Source organism: Sipha flava, unplaced genomic scaffold (assembly GCF_003268045.1).
Source record: "Sipha flava isolate LNK unplaced genomic scaffold, YSA_version1 122_pilon_pilon, whole genome shotgun sequence".
NCBI classification, from domain to species: Eukaryota; Metazoa; Arthropoda; class Insecta; order Hemiptera; family Aphididae; genus Sipha; species Sipha flava.
The window spans coordinates 669520-683671 of record NW_020271748.1 but is presented as its reverse complement, the minus strand read 5'-3'; the positions used below and the strand labels follow the sequence as shown (position 1 = coordinate 683671).

General features: G+C 29.4%; 1 protein-coding gene across 8 annotated transcripts in view; it reads left to right on the top strand.

Annotated features, from left to right (window-relative positions):
* Positions 1 to 14152, top strand: part of LOC112694082 (potassium voltage-gated channel subfamily KQT member 1-like) — a 300584-nt gene that overhangs the window by 284790 nt on the left and 1642 nt on the right. For 6 of the 8 annotated variants that reach the window (XM_025569441.1, XM_025569443.1, XM_025569438.1 and 3 more), the window contains 8 exons: positions 4440 to 4566; positions 6767 to 6942; positions 7585 to 7731; positions 8928 to 9038; positions 12878 to 13084; positions 13167 to 13362; positions 13454 to 13568; positions 13897 to 14053. In XM_025569441.1, the coding sequence (XP_025425226.1) occupies positions 4440 to 4566; positions 6767 to 6942; positions 7585 to 7731; positions 8928 to 9038; positions 12878 to 13084; positions 13167 to 13362; positions 13454 to 13568; positions 13897 to 14053 (1236 nt within the window). The remainder of the gene's footprint in view (positions 1 to 4439; positions 4567 to 6766; positions 6943 to 7584; positions 7732 to 8927; positions 9039 to 12877; positions 13085 to 13166; positions 13363 to 13453; positions 13569 to 13896; positions 14054 to 14152) is intronic. The other 2 variants (XM_025569442.1, XM_025569437.1) reach the window with 1 other exon arrangement.

Genomic DNA, 14152 nt, shown 5'->3' with positions numbered 1-14152 from the left:
ATTGGTGGAATAGGTAATGCAGGGATCTAGCAACAACATATATACTTATAATATGAATTTAAGATTTGACCAAAAGTTTATGTTTTATAAAGATCGTGAAATACATTTCCGATTGTGTTGGGAATACGCACCATCATATTTGAAGATTTCTACTTTTCCGCCTGGCACAATTTGGATTTCCACTTTACCGCCCATCACTATGGGGATTCCCACTTTACTATCCACTGGACGGAAAATGTCGCTTTCGAATGCTTCAACAGCAATCAAAAATCTAACTTTCAGTGCAGACATGACAAACATAAATATGACATAAAAAAATATTTAACATTGACACTATGTTTTCAAATCGTTTGTTAAATTACAACTGATTATTAATAATCGGTGATTCAAATCATAATCAAAAAAAATATCGAACATTTTAACAGTACTAAATGCTAACCTCATACTACTCTACCAAACCAAGAGTTTACAAGAATCACAAAATACTAACTTTTATTAATTTTATATCTCTAATTCGTTTATTTATTATTTTGTTAAATGTTCGGAGACAGAATCAAAAAAGTGTTAATTTTCATTTAAGATGCACTTTATGATAAATTTAAATTTATTTTAAAAGTTCTTATCGTATCAATTTATCGTACGTCGGAAGTAAAGAACGTTCAAATCCCTATGTTGCACATGTGATAGGTAAAGACAGAAAGTCATGACTTGCAATCAACTTGTATATTTATTAAACCAACGTAAAAGCGTAACACTAATTTCATTAGATTTATTTTTAAACTAATTTATTACGACATGATTTATTCGATTGATTTTTAAATACTAAAGACCTCATTATTTGTTGTTAAATTTGAAAATAAGTTAAATAAATCGTTATACTAATTTTCGTCAATTACCTATGTTTCGTGTAGTTAAAAGATAAAGTTTTTATTTGTTCCATATGTAACTTAATTGTTCAATAAGGGAAACAAAAGTGTATAGAAATTTTATTGAAAGATAAAATCTATAATAATTTGCTTTTTCAAAGTCCAAAATAATATTTTCTAAAAGTTTTTAAAATATCTAAAATATATAATATAATAAAATGTTATCTTATTAGTATTCTGATATTTATTTGGATAAAACACGATTGCGTACGTTCGTTATCGGCGATACCTTTTTAAGCTACACGATTCCGTACGATTTTACCTGATTTTTAACTACATGATTGCGTACGAAGTTTTAAAGTATGATTCATACTAGCTAGACACGTACCGACGACACCGTACCGTACCGTCCCGATACAGGCCTGGTCATTTCATACTTATTCAGGCACGTACTGACAGACACCGTAACGTACTGTTCATACATATTATACTTATTATTGTTCCCATACCTACATTTTCGCTACAACATCGTAAAGTGAAAACAAAATTTTCCCTCTTTTCCCCTTTTTTTTATATTTTAAGTTTGAAATAAAAATAAAAATGTTTGTAACAATGCATAGAGACATTCTTGATCTCTAACGAGTTCAATTAATAACTCTAAATTCATCAAACGTGAAAAATATAAAAAAGTGAAAAAAATGAGAAGTTTGTATAATATGTACGAACTTCAGAAATATGTGACTGCGAATATTTTTCTAGTGAATAACAGCAGACGGTTACTATAATATTATGTCTGTTGTTCATTCACACTTATCATATAGACCTGTTCAAACCAGATCAGACACGTGCTGCCCCGACAAAACATTCTCGCGCGAAATACCAGACGGACTCTGTCGATTCGCTACGTGGATGAACGGAACGGAAACGTTTAAATGTGAATTGCTGTATTTAAACAGATATTAAATTATTTTCCGGAACGGTACAGTATGTTATCTGACTAGTGTGAATCATGCTTAAATGTTGATACGAATTTTCATACCAGTGTTGGTGTACATCACACGCCTATACGAGAGAACTTAAAAAAGTTAGTAAATATTTTGTATTTTATTGCTTTTATTACCTATGTTTATTGTTAATAATATCATATATATCAGATAAAACGAAATTTCGTTATTTTCGTTATATTATACAGTATTTTTCGAGTTTCAGTAAAAGTAGTAGGTTATAGATGCCAAAGAATCCAAATAACGCATTTTCAGATAATGTATTAACAATAATTTTTATTCAAATAAAAACTGTCGATTTCATTTATTTATTAATTACTTTTCTTTTATTTAGTTATCTACATTTTATTTATTATTTTATTATTAATTCTTTTTGTGAACTATTATAGAACTGTTAGTATATGTATATATATATTATTTGATATAATACGGTGAAATTAGTAAATTTGACAACGTTGCAGCATACAATTCCATATGCAATCGTGTTGCCAAAAAGGACAAACGTACGGAATCGTGTTCTAATAATTTATTTTTAACGCGTAAATATTTTCATAATCATTACATGGTACCCTTTCAAAATTTAGTTTATTTTTTTCAAGGTATGAAATTTTAACACAGATTAACTTTTTAAAATTCTCTTATAAATCGTTTTTTTTTTTCATGTTATTCAAACCTCAAGTTTATGGTTTCACAGTCTCAATTATTATTTTCTAATCAGTGAATAACAATATAAGGTAAAGTAGGTAAATTATATTTTAAATACTTACTTATAATAGTTACTCATGTTAGAAATTATGTACACGTATATCTTAGAATTATTTGTCACGTGAGTACTCAATAAATTATTGAATTAAGTTTAAAATTCTATAAAGAATTTAAAATATAATATTTCTATTGAGGATCCAAATAATGAGATTTTTGAATGAATAAAAATAATTTATTTGGTAGATAATATATTTTTAAACTGCCATTCCCCGGGTAAAATAAAAAATACTTTAATATAAATATTTAATTAACTAGGGTCACAAGTAATTTCAGAAATGTCAGTAAGTAAGTGGAATTGAATCAGCGTTGACGTGTAGTATCCCTCCGCGTTTGACAGTCCCATGGCCATGTAGTTAAATTAAAAAAAAAAAAAATAATAATAATAAATAAATAAAACAAGAGAATAGATGTTGTCAACTGATTTTATTTTCAAGCTTCCCTTCTTAACTGTCAAATATCCCTGCGTCGTATAATAATATTGTATATAGTCCGATCATTACGAGTACCCATTAACGCACCATTATCTTCATCATAATATTACATTTCACGGAATAATTAAAAAACCAAAACAAAAGTATATCATTATATTTTAAAATACGCATGCAAATCGTCAACACCGTTGATTTCAAATAACACTTTAAAATATGTTATTAGTTAGCATCGTCACTATCACCTCCTGCTCAGTATTTCATGTAATTATGGCATAGCAAGTGATTAATGGTTCAACGAGGTTCAAAAAAATCTATCCATGTAAATGTTCATATTTTGATAATCATAATATTTATAGTATAATATAGAGTATATACGCTTCGCGAAATCCGTAAATAATGTACTCTTGACTGTTCTTGGAGTTTTGATTTCTATAAAATCCACACACACATATATTATTCTATGAAACGTAAAACGCATATCATGAATAATATAAATTTTCAATTTTAAATTTGTCAGTAGTTAGTAAAATATATTTATTTTTATTGACATCAACAATGATTCACTCCATCTCACTAAGAAAAACTTGTGTGGAGACTCAAAGTTATCAAAGTTTAAAAATAGTCTTAAATATATGGTATCTACATGTAATATGAAGTACAGAAAACAAATTAAACATTTTTTTCCTTCTTAAAAATAATAAATAATTTTTAAGTCAAGTTACAAGTGTTATTTAGTATGGTATTTATTGGTATATAATTAATGGTATTTAGCACGGTACATATATTTAGTTTTAGTCGCATCAAATTCATATTGGAGTCAGTGATAATTTTTTTTTTTGAAACGAAAATGTGGCATATTGCTCACATCACTGGACATTAAGTTAAATATCTGAATTCCTATAAAAAATTAAAATTTTCCGCAGCCAGTTTTTGTGGGCCTGTATAAGATATATTTACCAGCCAAATATTTAGTGCTTATCTCATGTTGTATAGGGTATTAGAAATCGTGTTTTTTTTCTTTTAGTTATATGATAGTAGTTATTAGATATAGAAGTTGTATATTAAGAGCTTTGAAGTCTTCAAATAGTTTTTCTGTTGGATATTTCCAATTGTTTTTTATTCGCAATCCTAAGTAATCGTATGGTACAAATAGATTCGTACATGGAACATGTACCGTTGGACGTTTTGCGCGCAAGAATGATTATAAAAAGTACGATCACTATGTGAGCACGTACGTTTGCCGCTGATGATGTGATAAGAAGTCAGAAATGATAATATTTCAACACTCTGCAGCTCGAGAGCATCATCGCTATGCGTGTATCATTTCAAGTTTCTGATCTAACGCACTTGTTTGTTTTTGTTGTTTTCGACAGGAAATCTGCCTCGTAGTGTTCTTTGGCGTCGAATACATGATACGGTTATGGTCAGCCGGTTGCAGGTCCAAGTACATGGGTACGTTCGGCAGATTCCGATTCGTCCGGAAACCCATATGCATCATCGGTAAGTATAAACTTTATTAACTAATCCGTTATTTTTTATTTACCTATCGCCCTAAGCATTGTTTTTGTAAGAAGCATTTTCGGTACGATTTTCATATGAACACATTAAAATTTCAACAGCCAATTTACGTTAAGTACATCGACTATGAATGTTTTTCACATACGTTTTACTGTTACCTTACCACTTTTCATATGGTTTTTTGAAACAAACACCGTACAGTTACAAAATACACACAATCAATTCTCAAATATCCTGATAGATTCTTGGTCGATCATTTACCTGTATTTATTGGCATGTCACATAAGTATTTAATATATTTAGAGACGATCTGCGCATAATATAAACAACGACCAGATTTTTGATTCCGTATTGTTTTGGCTTGTTAAGAATAATCGTATCTTTTCTATTCGATGTATTTAATTTCTCATTTTTACAACAATTCTTGTTTAAAGTTAGTAAGAAAAAAAATTCCACGTGAACATGACCGGGAATTTACTTATTATATTACTATTATATTACGTTATTAGTTAACGTGTATGAAAATAACATAAATATATGATGTACCTACATGATAAATAGATAATGTGGTGGTCGATAAATATTTTCATCTGACGTGTTACTGGATGCGTTCAATCGAACATCATGTGTGATCTTAAAAATATGTCTTGAAAATAAAATTGTTTCCGGTTATAGTTTTTTTTTTTCAATTCAATGTATAATACAATGTATATAATTACGTGACTGCAAGTTATTGTGAGAAAAAAATCATACATCGAATATTTTAATATGACGATTCAAGCAATATTTATCGTGGCATTTGACTATTATACGTCAGCTGCAGCCGCATGCAGACGCGGAATCCCCACGGATGTACCTCCTCGCCACCGTCGCGGACGATTTGGTTTGTTGATTTTAAAACCGCAGGCACTACATAATTATGCTGAATCAATGTTTATTAATTATTCAAACAGCACACCGTTTATGTGGTAATGAAACAACGCCGCGACACGAAATAATATACCCGGTCAAACATTTATATAAATACGTACAAGTGTAACTCGATAAATTTAACGTCGAGTTAATAACATTATCCTCGAAATCCTGACGAGGATTAATTTGTCACACAATCGTCTGAGCTTAATGAAATAATGTGTGCAATATGTTCAGACGCCTGTGACTCCGGCACCGACGGACCTACTACACGTGCCCATCTGGCACGGGAGTGAAATTGCATTCTGTGTATAAAACGCATAAAAATAATCTGAAAGCGTGATATGATATCGAATGACCGTCCGTTTAAGTTGAACGTATACAGACAGTGAAATGCATATACGTATAGTATTCATTTTTTAAATTAAACAATAATTGAAAACGGTATAAAAAACCGACAGTCACATATTGTAATTAAGTTATACATAAATTAGCCTAAAACCACGCAATACATGTGTATATATACACGTTATATGCATGTTATATGTATGAATATATCTTATATAGCAGTAATTATTTAATTAGCAATTAATAATCGTATTCACATTCTGCATAATATACTTTTACGACAGAAAAAATTTATGAATAATATGCTGCTGTTTGTATTTCATAATAACCGTTATAAAAATGTGATAGTAATTTTATTTTAAATAACAAAAAAAAAGAAAAACAATGAATAAAGTACCAATGAAAAAAAAATTCTCTATTCCAAAAACTATACAAATAGTTTTGTTCAAATTAATGTTTATTGAATAATTACATTACAAGTGTTCCAATGGATAGTATAAATTCGATAATATAATTCAAATAACTTAATTTGAACACTGATTCTAGCAAGTAAACTTTCTCATCAAAACTAAAAAGTGTATTTACTAACGTTTTTAATGATGTATTATAAAGCAATGCGAATTAACATGAATATTTATCAAATCTAGTTATTTATGACTAATAATCGTGAAATCGACTTAATCAGGTTCTCGGCTTACGAAGAGAAACATTTTTTACAACGAAATATTTTTTCCAAATAAAAATAACTGTGCTTCAATGATTTTTCCATAGATTTCGTTAGGAGAAGGATACATACTTATAATAAACACACCTACCTAGTATATTGCTCGGACAAGTGGCAATCATCATCGAATAATAATAAAAAACTAATAAATAATAACAATAATTGTTAACGAACATGTGTTGTCTGTTGTTTTCACAGATCTGATCGTTGTTGTGGCTTCGATCGTGGTGCTATCAATTGGTTCCAATGGGCAGGTGTTTGCCACATCGGCGATCAGAGGCATTAGGTTTCTACAAATATTGAGAATGTTGCACGTGGACCGCCAAGGTGGCACATGGCGGCTTCTCGGCTCAGTTGTATTTATTCACAGACAAGTAAGTACCCGAATTAAAATAAATATACACCCCCGTAGATGTGTTTGATACTATTATTGTTTATAACCGTTTAATGATGGTGGACCATTTGCCGGGGGAGTGGACGTTGTTATATTGTTTTGCGCACGCCACGTATACGGGAGATAATGTTCCGCTGTAAAACTTTAGAAAACAATACCATATGTTTTGAGAAAAACAAAACGTCATGCGTTATAGGTCCAAAGACGATTTCTAAGCAGATCAGCATCCCATTATAAGTTAACGTTGACTAGGAATCGAAAGTTTTTAATTAAAAAACTTTAATTAAATACAAACAGAAGCGTCATATTTACTGGAGCGAACCATGCGAACCGTACGAATTGGTTACGGTTCGTTGTAGTTACACGAAAAAGGGTGTTGAAAGTGATAATATAAGACTCAGAAGGCCCATTGTTGTTCTTCAATTTGATAAAAGGTCGATAAGGAAAACTCTAGAAAAGCAAATGTTCACTCGAAAATGATTATTTTGTTTAAGTTTTTGATCTTTTGATCGACGCATTTCCTATAATTTTACCGCTTGATTCTTGAAATTTGTATAGTTAAATTCTACAAAAACTGATAATAATTATTTGATTACATTTTTGAATTTTTTTTTTTCCTCAGGAGCTCATCACTACGTTGTACATAGGTTTTCTAGGTTTAATTTTTAGCAGCTATTTCGTATATCTCGCCGAAAAAGATGCTGTCAGCAAAGACGGCAAATCGAGAAACGATTTTTCCAGCTATGCCGACGCGCTATGGTGGGGAGTGGTAAGTTTACACGATACAGACAAATTCAAATAAATAAGTAAAATAATAATGGTGTTTATAAAATTTAAATTATTAAATACATAGTAATACTTAAGACTCATTAACAGTTTTTTAATTTTTGTTTGAAATATGATTGAAAATAAAACTTTTTAATACCTTGTTTTTTTTGGTAAAATACGATTGAAAACGTTCGATATTTAATTTTTTTTTTCTACGGTGCCAAATTTAATCGAACAATAATTTAAGTAAGATAATCTGCTGTTATACAATTAAGAACGTTATACTTTTTGGCTGAACGATTGATATGGTTGATATTTATCGGACGTTCACCGAATTGTTATTAGTAACTTAATACCTACCATATACGACATATCTATAGGTGTTGTAGTCGTTGCACAAACGTCAACGAAATATTCGTCAGTTTATAAAATATGTATATTATGTATCTATTCGTCAAATAATTGAAAATAATAAAATTAAAATTATTTTTACTATACACAGTGAAGGAGGTGAAAATCGAGTATTATTAGATAGTAAGAAATATCGTTTTATTCGGAAACGTAAAGACACAAGAAATATTTAGAGTATAATTTAATACGCTATCCTGCTATAACTAATTTAAGGGTAAATCTTTTTTCATTACATTTTTTTATAATTCTACATTTTATACATTTTTTTAGACATATTTATTTTACATATGAATTTTTTCAATAATATTTGTTAAATAATAAATACTAAATGATATGACAACGTTGCACGCAAGTTCGCTCTCAATCGTATTCTTTTTTTGGTTTTTTTGGTTCATAGTGGTAAGTTCTTTGTTAATTTTAAGTGTTCTCAATCGTTCGAATGCCTTATTTTTGATAAACTATCATAGTTACTGTTAAATCGGCTATTTTGACAATAATATGATTGTTATAACATATAGTAATAATTATATACAATATACTTATTTTATCTATGTTTATATAATATTTTTATTTTCAATTCTAACTTAATTTTTAAATTTTTCCTATCATTCTAAAAATTTTATTAAAATTTCATTTATTTTGAATATTTAATGAATAATTTTAGTTCTTTTTGGTTTTTCTACAGTAAATTAGTATAAAATAATATAAGATTAATTTCTTTCAATTTTTTATAAACTAATAATATTTTTTACTATGTTATTTGATTGATATTTTATGAATTTCTAGATCACTGTTACAACAATAGGTTACGGTGATGCGGTACCTCAAACATGGATCGGCAAAATCGTCGCATCGTGTTTCAGTGTATTCGCGATTTCGTTTTTCGCCTTACCAGCTGTAAGTACATAAAATATGAAGACATTTAAGGTACAATAGTCTGCGTGTGGCATTTAAAATAAAAAATATCCGATTATTTTAAGCCAATAGATTATAAACATATTATTACACATACATGAAAATTAAAACGGTTTGAGTTTAGATTATTACAGTATAAGATCGTTCTTAATTTGCTTCTTGTCAAAAAACATTTTCCCACAAACAATAGAACAGTATTTTTAAATAGCCTTAGTGAAATATATGCGTGTAAGATTAAAGTAATTAATTTAATAACGTTTTATAAAACGTAGATAGTTAATGGAGGAAATATTAAAACTACTTGGTTTATGTATAAGTAGTTTGCTTGGAAATGTCCATGGTGTTGCGTAACTAATGGAATTTTGTTTAATTAAAATATTATGATGGAAATATAACAATGAACTACTAAATTTTTCTATCTTAACTCCTCTGTATCACGAAAAACGTTATTTTTTGTGAACTTCGAACATTTTTACTGGGTGTGGATATTAATGAAATTAAATTGTTAACATTTCACTTTTACGACACACGCGCATACTGTCAATTACACTATTATAATATTTAATCATAGTAATATTGATTAAACGAGCAGTAGGTATAATCGTAAATAGATATGCCTTTGTTTTCTGCAAATGACAAATTTCAACACGTATTATTAGACCACAGAAAATTTGGGGTAAAACACGATTGCATACGAAGTAACGTTGATCCGAATTTTCATACCAGTATTGGTGTATACCACATGCCTATAGGAGAAAACTTAAAAAAACTTAAATACTTTGTGTTTTATTGCTTTTATTAGGTACCTATAATTATTGTTAATGATATCAAATACACAGATATAAAAAAATTTCGTTATTTCCGTTACATTATACGGTATTTTCTGAGTTTCAGTAAAAATAGTAGGTTACAGATGTCAAGGAATTAAAATTTAATCATTTTTCAATAATTTATTAATAATAATTTCATTAAAATAAAAACTGTCGATTTTATTTATTTATTAATTAATTTACTACTACTATTTAGTCATCCTCATTTTATTATTAATTATTTTTATGAACTATTATAGAACTGTTTGTATATGTATCTATATTTTACACTATATATACATTATATATTTTCATATTAGACATAATACAGTGAAATTAGTAAATATGACAACGTTGCATACAATTGCATACGCAGTCGTGTTTATTTATTTTTCTTACCCACCTTTTTGTTACCCATCTCCATACCTACGCAATCATAAAGCTAAAAAGGAAAAACGTATACATTTGTGTTCTATCCAAATTTTGACTGAGTACGAGTTGATTCCCGGGTACCCATTTACCTGCACCGATACCATTGAGTTAATTCCTGGGTCATCAAGAGTTATGCACAAGTTGATTACTGAGTTATGATATATTTTTTTCAATATGAATTCAAATACTTACCGTATTAGCGTAACCCAAGAAACACCACGAGGAGTTTGGTTGATAAGTTACTCAAAAGTGTTGTTCTTTATAGTTTTTTCATATTATGAAAATCATTCAATTTGTATTTATTTTATTGTATTATATTTATTATTTATTAAAAAAATTACTATTAAAAAAAATGTTGTAGGTAAAAAAATAATTATTAAAACATTCTAGTAACTAGGTATTTTTTTTCTCGTAAATTCGCTCGTATTATCGGTAAAATGAACGCGTGTTGTGTGTGACTGTCGAACATTTTACGGTCGAGCAGTCTATTGATATATATAAGTAAGGAATTTTTTTTATAGTTTTTTAATCTATAAATAAAGTTTTTTTTATTATAGCTAATAAGATGTATATTCATATGAAATAAAGTTATTTTTATTTATTATGACTTATTATTTATTTTTATATATACAGTGACTTGACACGCACAATTATTTAAAGTTGCGGTGCCAAACCGACGGCGCACAAACGGCCAAATGTTCCGGGAATCAACTCGTACATACCTAATAATGACTCGGGAATCAATTAATATAATACATAAAGTAGGTCTGTGGAATCAACTCGCTTATTGCGGAAATTTTATATAGAAGAACACCATTTTGTATGATATCTGAGATTAGGAATGAAGGAATGAATGAGGAATCTATTGAAATAATAATTGATTGACGTTTAGCAGGACGATTAGTGTTTTGATTTTTCCACGATTCAACGGCATATGAATATCAACGATTATATTTTAATAATAATTCAATTCGACTCGTATAATTAACATCATGGGTTCAATAGCAGGAGCATATGAGCCGAGCATATTTTTGGTGCTGAGGAAAATATGGAACACTTGTAAAATTGATATTATGGTGAGGTAGAAAATCGCCGAACAACCGTAATACGATGAATATTGATGACCGATGTCAAATAATGTTGAGCGTCATGCGCTCGTTCGATCATGGGAAACGGTAAAAACGTGCAATACCGTATGCAAATTATATACACCGGATAATATTCGTACACGCATGATAAATGGGAATAAGTTCATTTAACGATTTTTTTATAACGTTATTATAAAATCAATCGGTTGACATGGAAAAATAAAAGTAATAGAAAGTGTATTTTTCCGTAAAATCTACGACAAAAAGGGAATAAAACCATCAGTCATTGCAGTTCAAATAGCAATAATTAAACGAAAATGTTTGTGTATTCTAATCGCCATGACTTATTCGTATAGCAAAACATTAATAACATTAATAATGCATTGGGAAGAAGGATGTATATTAAAAAAAAAACGTTTGCTCAAATTTATGATAATCACGTGAAAGGGGAACTATTATAAATAAGTAAGCTATCCAACAGGAAAAATTAATTGATTTATGAATCTGAAAATAATCGAATAGTTTAAGTACCAAGGAAACCTATTTTTAAAGAATCACAGAAAAACAAATATCAAATAATTTAAATGTTTTAATATTATAGATAGATGTTTTTTTGTACTTATTCCCTTTAACCTGGGTACTATCCGATGGTATTTTTTAAAAAAAATTAAATTAAACTTTGTATACCATTTCGTAAAAAAAGGAAAAAGGAGTCTTATCGGTACGTTGTGATTTTTAAGCTATTTAAATCGGATTATAAGTCATGCACCGTGCATTATATTATAATATTGGTTGATGTAGTAAATAAAACCATAAGAGCGTCAAGGACTGCAGTGTGTACAATACACGCACTCGCTGCACTAAAAGCTTCACAGATTTATGTACTCGGACCATGTTTATCAGAACGCTCGATGCCAAATGCGAACTTGTGTAACTGTACGGAAATATTCAGTAAATTATTATCGCCCGTGTTCCAGTAATTTAAAATTTTGATCCGACAGCGTTATAATTATATTTTGTTCGGCCTGCTTTTGACGTTAGGTTTGATTCTGTACGACTGTTTACGTTTTAAGGAACACACACATACACACACACACACACGCACGCACGCACGCACGCACGCACTTAAAAAATTATCATAATATACTATGTTCGCCGAAGGGTTGTTATTTATATCCAGATTTCCAGATTTGAAAATTTTTGACGAAGTAAATTTATGTGTTTTATCATTCCAAATAGAAATCCAAAATTTACTTTAGTGAGCATAGAAGTATCAATTGTAATAAATACAATTCTAACAATCATTATTAAATGTTTAATATTATACAGAATCTACACAGATACACTCACTCTTCAATAATCGTATATAAGTGTGTTTTATCACAGACTTTTTTCCCCTTCTCTTTTATGCAAGGGACAACATCATATTTGTAAATTCATGTTATACGCGTAAATCACTAATTTTAAAAGTGTTCTACCGTGTAATTATTAGGGCATATTAGGTTCGGGATTTGCTCTGAAAGTACAGCAAAAACAAAGGCAGAAGCATTTCAATCGGCAAATACCTGCAGCTGCTATGCTGATACAGTGTCTTTGGAGGTGCTACGCTGCGGATAAATGTTTCAATAGCCAAGCTACGTGGGACATATACATCAAAGAACCAGGACATCCAAAAGATAATTCGTCGCTGAGCAAAGTAGTTCAGTTATTTTTTTTTTCTTCAGAAAAGTTATAGAAAACAACGTCGGGGTGTAATAAAATGTTGTATTTTAATACTGTAGTCCCTGATCATGCAAGTAGCGAAGCGTGCCAGCGTCTTAAAGCGGAAGAGATCAAAAAGTAAAATGGACACATCTGGAGGGTCCACGACGAACAATAATAGGGATAGCCTGCAAGCTCAAACTTTACCCCCACCACCGAATCCCAGAAGGGAAAGTGATGGTGAAGTAGTTTTCTATATAGAAGAACCAAAAGCAAGTACGTTACATATTTTTGTTTGTTTGTACGTGCTCTATAAATTACCATGGGACAATTCAATTAATGTTTATTCGTTATTATTTATTTTTAGCTACTCCTAATCGGGTGAGAAGAGAAGCGAGAGGATACGTCAGCCAGACAAGTTCTGTAACGGAAGCGGCTAGCGACGAAGTTGACTTAGAAATGGAACCAGAACGAGTGACCACGTAAGTCGACGGTATTATTGTTGTAAAGTTTGATGAATGTATTTGATATATCTGATGTGCATTTGTAGATGATATTTATTTATTTCAATCAAACGTTAACAGTTGAATATGTCTAGAAACATAAATATTACGATTTAATATTACATATACAAAATTATTGTTATTTTCATATGTCATTTAAATAATAAATCAGATCATACTTTATTAGACATTAAATTAAAGTTCTTTTAACACTTAACTTAAAATTAAAATATTATTTTTTCTACCTATTGTTATAATTCAATTAACCAGACGAAAAAGTATATTTTATTTTTTTTACTCGTTATAGGTTGACTGATGTACACAAAAATGCTATTCGAGCCATTAGAAAGATAAAATATTTTGTAGCTAGAAGAAAATTTCAACAAGCAAGAAAACCATATGATGTACGTGATGTTATTGAACAGTATAGTCAAGGTCATTTGAACATGATGGTTCGAATAAAGGTAAACTGTTATGTGACAACTATAAGATATAAAAATAATTTTAATAATTAAAAATGTATTCTCTGAAAACTGTCTATCCTACATTATGAGCAGTTTATG